Below are 10,340 nucleotides of genomic sequence, written 5' to 3'. Positions count from 1 at the left end.
AAGATTTACACCCTCGGAAACCCTGTACAGGGTCGCTATGGGTCGGAACCCACTCGACGGCACTTAACAACAACAAAATATATATATATATTTTATAGTTGTTAAGTGCCGTCGAGTGGGTTCCGACCCATAGCGACCCTGTCTAGGGTTTCTGAGGAGCAGCTGGTGAGCTTGAACAGCCAACCTTGCAGTTCAAACGGCTTTGCAGTCTGACGCATTGACCCACAGCGCCACACCAGGACTCCACATATATGTATGTATATTATAAAATCAAATTTGGTAGTGTTTGAAATGTAACTCCTGCCAACCACTGCTTTACAATGTTGTTCTCAAGTGCCGTCATATAAGTTTCAACTCACGGTGACCCTACATAGGATTTCTGAGGAGTGGCTGGTGGGTTTGAACTACCAACCTTGTGGTTAGCAGTCCAGTGTTTATCCTACAGTACCACAGCTCATAAATGTTTATTAAAGAAACTCTATTTTCTAGGATTTTTTTTCCTATGTGTTTTTCTTCCCTAAACAAAATCAACCTATAAAGAAACAGAAAAACCTATTAATAAATTGAATGTTTTGTTAGGTTAATCCATGTATTGAAAAGCTGAGATTAGTAAATCACTGCAGTTGTAACCTGCTCTTGGCAAGGCAGCCTTTGTGTGGTAGTTTCTGATCTATTAAGGTTTAGCTGTTCCTTTTATTTCAAGGTCAATTTCAGGTCAAGCAAGCATTTCAGTCAAGTTCAGATTATAAGGTATTTCAATTCCATGGTGTAATGTCCTACCGCTGATCTTCATATTGATCTTGGAAACCAGGTCTTATTATACCAATTTTATACAACCAATTTCCATTTTACTTTTTAAGAAATTCCTGGCAAAATACCAGCATGTATTTACATAAATAAGAACATTAATACATCAGGTCCCAGAAAAGTCAAGGGAGAAGCCAATATTAAATGGGAGAAGAAAAGCACACCATAACTAATTTCATGGAGGAGGGAGACCCAGTGAGAACTGAGAAAACAGAAAAAAACTCAGTGTGCCGTAGTTTCACTTTATTTCTATAAATAAAAGAGGTGTGTGTGTGTGTGTGTGTGTGTGTGTGTGTGTATTGGGGGTGGGGTGGGGGAGGGTGTCAAGACAGGCATTTCGAATCCTAACAGAAGACACTGAAAAGGCAATCAAGTCAGTGAGACAGGTACCTCCCCTCTAGAAGAGGCAATTCCCACGGCCTGGTGTAAGATAGGAATATCTGAGCTATCACCAGCTCAGTACTAAAATAACTACCAACTCCCCGCAAACTTGCATGCTGCCAAACTAGATTTCTGCTTTTGTAGTGGGTGTATATCTTTGGAAGTCAGAGGAAAGGGGCTCCAAATAGTCAAAATGATCACTGTCTTTATTTCATACTGTTTTTCCTAGAAGCTTACAAAACATGCACACAATAACCCTGTTAATACATACAAGGCCATCAGGAATTTAGTGTGGTCAGTGAAAAATGTGATGTTCAATATGATGCTTAAAAACAAGCTGTTTTTTGAGATGAACCTACTCCTTGTTTCTTTTTTTTTAAAAAAGTAAAGCCAGCATTTGAAGATTTTCCACAAAAAATGTTTCCAGGGTAAATTTCTTCATCCCAAGGTTGTGTAACACCTTGTTTATGAGTAGAGAAAGAATAGCTTTTCAAGACAGTAAATTAACACTTGATAAGGAAGAAGTCTATGAATTTGTAGCGAAAACACATGAAATGAAACGGATGAGTCCAGATGCAAGAGTGAAAATCTGTTTCCCTACGTCAAAGCCTCACAGGACCAGGTTTGGCCACTGGATTTCCTTTGGGAACTCCCTGGAATGGGCTTGTGCCTATAATCCTTTTGTAAAATGGGAATCTGATGGCAGGGCCTGGAAAAAAAGGGAATTTCTAGAGCTTGGCCTCATACATCAGAACAATTCTCAAGTGCATTCCTAGGGGAAATCAATACAACTGCATAAAGGCCAAGTTATCATTCAGATAATAAAACTGTAGAAACTGGGTTATAAATCAACTCCTTAGCATGCTTTATGAGAACAGTGTCTCATAAAGGGTTTGCCTTGTACCTTGTTGCCGGGTCTGGGACGGGGTAAAGCTGGAGCTGGAACTGGAGCTGGAACTGGCAGGACTGGGCTGTTCGGACTGTAAAGGAGGAGAGAAAGGTATCATTAATCCACTTACAGGGCACCATCATCTAAAATCGACAACAATACCATTGTGCTTATGGCACCCTCTGCAAAAACAGTCTGAGACTGCAAGAAAACGAAACACACATTTTGTTATGTCAAAAATACTAACACGAGGAAGCCTTTGTTTTGCCCACCTTAGATTTACTAGGTGCAAAAACAAGTATATAAATCCAAGGATTAAGAGATAAATTATAAACCCAAGGATTAAGAGATAAATTATAAACCCAAGGATTAAGAGATAAGTGCCTTCGTATTACATGTGGGAAGCAACTGGCTTTGATTTCCTTCCTATGTTCACTGCTATACAGATCTCTTTCCGAATGGTACCTTGATTACCCTTTCTGCAATGTTTGATTGACTCCACTGGTTAAAACGCAGTAGTAATGAGGCCAAGGTCACGAGTTCAATCACATTATGAGCCAGTTAATTTTACTCTGGTCCAAGGCCATGACCCAACCCTAACCCTTTTCACCCACAGTTCAAAAATGGAAGCCAATGTTCACAAGAGAGCTGGCTGAGCTCCACAGATGAGTCAGGGAAAGTGTTGCAACTGCGAAAACACAACAAAACAACCTTTAATTCCACAGCCTATTGATGGTAGAGAAAAAGTGTCACAGTCAATCACAATTCCCACCCTCAATGAATGCTTCCCATCTTTTGTAGTTATGGTTGTGTGTTGAGTCGGTTCTGGCTCACAGTGACCGTGTACAGGGTTTCTGAGGCTGAAAATCTTTAAGGACACAGAAAGCCTCATCTTTCTTTCATGGAGTGGTTGGTGGATTCGAACTGCTCACCTTGTGCTTAGCAGCCCAACACATGCCCTATTATGCCACCAGTGCCTCTCAGTGCCATCGAGTAGGTTCCGATGCACAGCAACCTTGTATAGGGTTTGTGAGGAGTGGCTGGTGACTCTGAACTACTGACCTTGCAGGTGAAACTGACCTTAAGGTCGAGTACTTATCCTGTGCTACCAAACCAGGACTGTAGCCTTTAGTTCCTACAATAAGCGCCATGTCCTCCTTGACCCACTCAACTCAAAATTCTCTTTCTGTTCTCCAAGCCCACTGAAAATGTACTCTTTGGGTCATGTGTATGCTTATCAGACGTTCTGTAGCATTACACTGCTCCGAAGTATGTACCTTTTCTCCTCAGCTAAGACTGCTAGCACTTGAAAAAGTAGGGGCCTGTCTTGAACTTCTTGTTATCTTCTGGCAAAATGTACTACATACAGCAGGCACACCAGACCCTCTGCTCCACTGTCTGTTCCAGATTTTATGAGGTTCTTTATTGACGGTGGAGTCCTAATATGGCACTCTAGGATAAACAATAGAGTTTGAACTGCAAAGAAAACTCTGTACAGGATTTCCAGGTTGGAATTGACTAGACAGTACTGAACAATACCAATTCTTTTAAGGTAAACATGAAAAGAGCAAACCTAGGGGCGTAAGTTGTTAAAAAAAAATGAATCACACCACCAACACAGTTAAACTTTTTATATTTAAGGCCAAATAACAAATGTTGAGAAACTTGGTTTAAAGTGTTGATTTATGTCCCATTGCTAATGTGTTCATAGTGTCAGCTTCAGACTCATTTAATTCAAGAAGTAATACTGCCCTGAGCATTGTGCCCTTTTAAAGCTCTATCTACATGGGATCTTTAAAGACCTCTTTAAAGTCTTGAAGAGCAAAGATGTCAGTTTGAAAACTAAGACATGCATGACACAAGCCATGGTATTTTCAATAACCTCATATGCGTGCAAAAGTTGGATAGTGAATAAGGAAGAACGTACAATTGATGCATTTGAGTTATGGTGTTGGAGGAGAATACTGAAAGTAATATGGACTGCCAAAAAAATAAACAGGTCTGTGTTAGAAGAAGTATAGCCAGAATGTTGTACAGAAGCTAAAATGGCCAGACTTCATCTTTCATACTTGGGACATACTGTCAGGAGGAACCAGTCACTGGAGAAGGCTATCATATTTAGTAAAGTGGAGAGTTGGAGAAAGAGAAGACCCCCAACGAGATGGATTGACAAAGTGGCAGCATCAAAGGGCTCAAACATAACAACAATTGTGAGGTTGGCCAGGATCAGGCAGTGTTTCATTCTGTTGTGCATAGGGTTGCTGTGAGTTGGTGCCCACTCGATGGCACCTAACAACAACTACAATATGGGACCAAACTGACAACAATTCAGAAAGTTAGGTTGGAAGCTTAGGGACAATCAGTTTGTGTTAATGGGGCAGGAACAAACCAGAAAAGGAGGCTAAGGGCAGTTACACGACCTAAAGAATGTATCAATGTCATTGAATTGTACATGTAGAAATCATAGGATTGGGGTGCTCTATTGTCCTGGTGTGGTGCTATGGGTTAATGCACTAGACTGCAAGGTCGGTTTGAACCATAAAGCCAGCAGTTCAAGCTTACCAGCTACTCCTTGGAAACCCTCATATAGAGTTGCTATAAGTTGGAACTGACTCAACAGCACCTAACAACAACAACAACAACAGCAATTGTGCCTATATTTTTAACAATGGCAAAAATAAATTATCTTTGAAAAGATAAAATTGGGGTCCTCACATGTACAGGACACATCGTTTTACTACTTCACTCAATGGGTGGCCAAGTATTTCAAAGCCACGTGGAATGGGAACTCAAAAGCACAATCAGAAGCCCCTAAATGACGCTGAGACTCAATTCCATTTATATTGCATTTTCTCACGGCTGAGTTTTTTCATCTCCCCACTCAGCACTAAACCTCCCTCCCTGCAAGCACCACCGAACTCCACAGACTTGGATGCCAGGCAGCAGTTTCAGGAATTCCTAATGCACACGTCACCTCCCCAGGCTGGATGGCAAAACAGGTGTCAGCAATCTACTGCTCACAACGCAGGAAAAGAGGCAGACAGGCACTCTAATGAGCAGCAGACGGCCCACCAACCTTCACCTTTACTTCAGATCTGCAGTACAATGTCCTACACGTTGCTGCTTGCAGCCCACAAAGAAGAGCTGGTTTAAAAGTGCCAACGCCTGCGTGAGATACTCTTCACTTCTGGAGTGGCTCTTCCACTGTGAGCCCCAACAGTGAGTTACACAACTGAAAGGGCATATTCAGTAAGCACTGACGTGCAATGCCCAGCTATAAAACAGTTCTCCCAGGGCCTGCAGCGTCCTCCTCCTTTGCCTCTTCAAGTTGCTCTTTTCAACCATGAAAAGTGCCTGCAAACAGCATTGTTCTGATAGCTCTGGAAACCATTAGGCGCCAAAAAAGAAGTTTCCATGAGCAGAGAGCACTAATTTCCCATCCCGCTGGACCAGCGCTGGACTTAAAGGGGCCATTCGGCCAGAGCCATCTCAGAGAATGAAATTAACTAGGACAACAGAGAGCATGGTGGGAAACTCTCCAACTACTCCATGCTAAACTTGACCCATCTGTCTCAAGCATTATGTCAATGCCAAAATCAAATCTGGAGGTGGCTTCTTTTACCTTCTTGGCCACAAACAAGATGAATAATTCCTGAGTTGCTAACCATCAGAAAACTGGTAAATAGTGAAAAACATATTTACTGTTCATTCAACATGTATGATTAATACCCTGACTCTTCCAAAAAGCATTTGAGGAAACTTAAAATAGTAGATATATTAATTCAATAAAATATTAAAACAGAACATTTAAACCAACAGAGCTGGATAGTTAAGTGCCGCTGAGTCGGTTCCAACATAGTGACTCTGTAGAGGGTTTCCAAGGAGCAGCTGGTGGGTTTGAATTGATGAGCTTGTAGTTAGCAGTCCAGGACTTATCCTACAGAGCCATGTTAGAACTGCAGAGTTGGATTGTTGTTGTTGTTAAGTGCCGTCGAGTTGATTCTGACCCATAGAGACATACCCTCTATAGCGTATCCGAGGAGCAGCTGGTGAACTTGAACCGCTAACCTTGTGGTTTAAATCGACTCTACAACCCAGTGCATTAACCCGCAGCACCACACAAATACTCCCCAGAGTTGGTCCTATAGCTCTAACATCTCACAAATGTTTGTACTCACTGCCACAAAGCTTCCAGGACATTGGAGCCCAGTATTCAGCATGTTATCCCTCCTCTCTCCACCCAGAGTTGGATTTTTGTTGTTGTTGTTGAGTGCCATCGAGTCAGTTCCAACCCACAGCAATCCTGTATAGGGTTTCCAAGGTGCGACAGGTGAGCTTGAACTGCTGACCTTGAGGGTCAAACCGACTTTGCAGTCCAGCGCATTAGCTCACAGTGCCACACCAGAGTTGGATGTTGTTGTTGTTAAGTGATGTCAAGTCAATTTGGACCCATAGTGACCCTGTATAGGGTGTTTGCAGCCTATTTTGAACTGCCGACCTTACAGTTCAAACAGCTTTGCAGTCTGGCACATTAACCCACTGCGCCACACCAGGAGTTGGATAGGAAGGATAAAATGTTGGATACTGGGCACCAATATCCTGGAAGCCTGTTGCAGTCAGTACAAGTATTTGTGAGATGTTAGAGCTATAGGACCTTAGAGACAGTCTTCAGGCAGTGATCCTCACACTTTAGTGGGCATCACAGTAACTGAAAGCTTATTAAATCATGGATTGCTATGCCTTACCCAACAGTTCTGCGGTGGGCCTGAGAACCAGGATATTTTAATTCCCAGCTGATGCTGATGTACTGGTCCAGGGCTCTACCAGACTTGAGAACTACCGACTGAAGACCCAGACATACGTAACCCAGAGAATGTGTCAGCCAACTGTAAAGGTAGAACTTTGTAACATAAAAGGGGGAGTAGTTAATCTTACAATCTAGGAGCAGAGGACCATCAAGGGAGAAGAGCATGAGTGGAACGTGGGACCCTATCCAGAGAAGCAGCAACACCAGAGATGGAGGCAGAGATGAGGACATGGAGAGAGAGAGAGAGCAGCTGAGGACTCTAGACTCATGGAAAGACAACAGGGACTGAGAGCTGGTGGCTAGGAGGCAGGCTTGCAGAATGTGTCCATTGGCTGTTTAGATGATTATATATTCATGAGTGCTTTGGTGTATACCCCTCCAACCCCCTAAAAAAGAGTGCTTCTACACTGAAGGACTTGTTACTAATGTTATGAAACAGAAAGTGTATAAATTGCTGAATGGGAAACTAACTTGCTCTGTAAAATTTCATCCAAACTACAGTAAGTACAAGTAAATTATTTTTTTATAGGAAAAAAAGGAGAGTGTGTCAGAATCAGCTGAAAGCCTCTATGTATGAGGAAGTTTGGTTCCATAGGTTTAGTACAGGAGTCCAGGTTTGTTTATATTTAAAAACTTTAAATGATGATATTAATGAAAATTCCAGGTTGAGCACCATGAATTCTAGGTTAATCTCTTCTCTTGTTCTAAAAAAAATTTTAAGTGTTTTCAAAACAATCTAAAATACTTAAGGCAAGCATACATGTGTACATCATAAGAAAACTCAGAATCCCATTGCTTTATGCAGACAAAGCATCCATCCCTGAAGACTCCTCAAATAAAGTGCTTTGTGAGAAAGCAACCTGACAGGATACAGTTACCACTAAATAAAAATATTTATGAAACCTGTACGCTTGAGTCATTGTGGATGGACCTTAGAGCAACTTAAACTGGCCTGTATGGAATTCAACTGAATGTTAAATCCTCAAAACACTCCATTCTGGAGTTTGGCTCAAGTCAGACATGCCATGTTATCCCTCTACAATGATGACCTGAGAAGCCAAGCGAAACAATGGATGTTCAGTAAGTAGGCCCGTGCCCTGCCTGCCTCACCTACGCTGTGCCCTCCGTCCCCACCACTCTCTTCCCCCAGGGACTGGTGGTGACCCACTGAAAGGTTGCATGCTAGACACCCATCACCTCCATGGTGGGTGGTACATGTTTGTGCCCATTCCAAATTTCAAGTTACAAGTGCCCTATTTCCTGCATGACTGGCTTACACCCAGCTGTGCAACTAGACCTCTAGAGGTACACCTTCCCCTGGACCACTTAACACAAACACACCTTCTCCACAGTTGGAGGCAGATGATTTTGTGTTGCATGACAGACAGCCCCTCGCCAACCCAGTGATCAGCTCGTCACCCTGCATTGTGCACCTGTCGTAGTAGTGATTGGCGGTGCATGCTTCTGGCTGCGAACACACCACTCCCTTTGCAACTCTGTGTGTACCTACCCATCACCCACCGCTACAGCCCACCACCTGGTGAGTAGCACTGACCTTGTGACTCATCGTGTATCCGTCCACTACCTGTACCTCCTTAAGCCGGCAAGTGGTGGTGACTGCACACCATCCACTTGTCCACCTGCCATCCAAACCCCTCACTGGACAAGTGGTAGGGACTGAGTCTCACATTCGCCTGTCATACCCAACACACGTGTAGTGCAACTACGGCTCCAGCACCACTGGATCAACAGAAGGTGGCCAGTGCCCAAACAGCACATTCTCAGCTGCTCTACAAAACCAGCCAGCAAAGACCCACACTCACCCTTCAGTCACTATCACCCTACCTGAAGATAGGGGTGAGTGCCCAGTACTGTCAAACAAGCAGAGGAGTATACCTGCCCTGTTCACTTAGATAGATCAAAACCAAACAAAAATCTCAGGAAAAAGCAAACAAACATATAACCCACCAATAAACAGAATAAGATCTTAGTGTCTCAGAAACATATAAAATTAAATTTTTGTTGTCATGTGCCATCATGTTGGTTCCAACCCATAGTGACCCTGTGTAGGGTTTCCAAGGAGCAGCTGGTGAGCTTGAACTGCCAGCTTTGTGGTTCACACTGACGTTGCAGTCTTTGTATTAACCCACAGCGCTACATAAAAAATAGAATAAGATCAAACATGTCACCAAATTAAAGGGCCAGAAAAAAATCCTCCTGTAGAAGAAATGGTATTGGAACTACCTAATGAGGAATTCAAAATATTTATATTTAGCATCCTTCAAGAGATCAAGAAAGAGATCCAGAAAAACTCAGACAAAAATATAAGAAAATGCAAACAAAATTCTCAAATTCAGGAAAACAATGTAAGAACAAAATAAACAACCAATTAGAAAGCATACAAAAAACAAAGCAGAAATTCAAAAGATTAACCAAAAATGTTCGGAACTAGAAAATTCCATTTTATTCCTATTTCAATGGAAGCCTTAGGAGTAGAACTGAATCAATGAAAAACCAAATTGATAAAATAGAGGGCAGATCCCTTGATGCTAATTTGTTTGAGGAACATTCAGAAAAAGGAAGAAGAGCATTCAGAAAAAGGAAGAAGTCCAAGAGTTATGCAGGCCACCATCAAGAGGAATAATCAATATGTGATAAGAAACTTAAAACAGGAGGAGACAAAAAACAACAGAAAATTCTTGATGATTTACTGGTAGAAAACTTTCTCACTATCATGAAAGAGATAAACATCTAAGAAACCTAATAAACCTCATACAGAATGGAATCCAAAAGAAAGTTACCAAGATATCTAAAAAATCAAACTGTACAAAATCAAAGACAAAGAATCCTGAAAAAAGATCAGGAAAACCAAAAATCATCTACAAAGGGAAACCAGTAAGATTAAACACAGATGACACCACCAAAACCATGTGGGTGAGAAGGCAGTGGATTTACATATATAAAATACCGAAAGAAAAAAAATTACCAACCAAGAATTATATATTTAACAAAAATGTCTCGCAAGTATGATGGCAAAACCAGGACATTTCCAGATAAATAAAAATTGTAAAGGTTGATAAAGCTGAAACCAACCTTACAAGAAATATTAAAAAGACTCCTTCAGGCAGGAAAAGAATATCATTAGGAAAGAACCTGCTATGAAGATACACGACAGTACAACCCAGATAGCAGACAAGAAAACAAGTTCTCAAAAGTCACATAAAGCTATAAGGTTGGAAACAAAAAGCCAGAGATGGAATCTGTAAATAACAACAATGGCAAAATACAAGGAGAGACTAAATGATATAGTTACAGAACTGCCATAAGGAGAGGGCGTTGAGGTCATACCAAACCAAGATCAAACAGATTGTTTTAAGCTTAGGAGGATAGATATAAAGTCCAGGGTAACCACAAAGAAAATTAATAAACCGGAGGAGAATACTGAAAGTGCCATGG

The 10,340-nt window shown here is 41.7% G+C and overlaps 1 protein-coding gene across 2 annotated transcripts in view; it reads right to left on the bottom strand.

Annotated features, from left to right (window-relative positions):
• MLLT3 (myeloid/lymphoid or mixed-lineage leukemia (trithorax homolog, Drosophila); translocated to, 3) overlaps positions 1-10,340 on the bottom strand; it is a 427,197-nt gene that overhangs the window by 21,739 nt on the left and 395,118 nt on the right. For both annotated transcript variants that reach the window (XM_006864467.1, XM_006864466.1), the window contains one exon: positions 2,093-2,168. In XM_006864467.1, coding sequence (XP_006864529.1) covers positions 2,093-2,168 — 76 coding nt within the window. The remainder of the gene's footprint in view (positions 1-2,092; positions 2,169-10,340) is intronic.

The sequence above is a fragment of the Chrysochloris asiatica genome, unplaced genomic scaffold (assembly GCF_000296735.1).
Source record: "Chrysochloris asiatica unplaced genomic scaffold, ChrAsi1.0 scaffold00065, whole genome shotgun sequence".
Classification (NCBI taxonomy): Eukaryota; Metazoa; Chordata; class Mammalia; order Afrosoricida; family Chrysochloridae; genus Chrysochloris; species Chrysochloris asiatica.
This window is presented reverse-complemented; position numbering and strand designations above follow the sequence as displayed.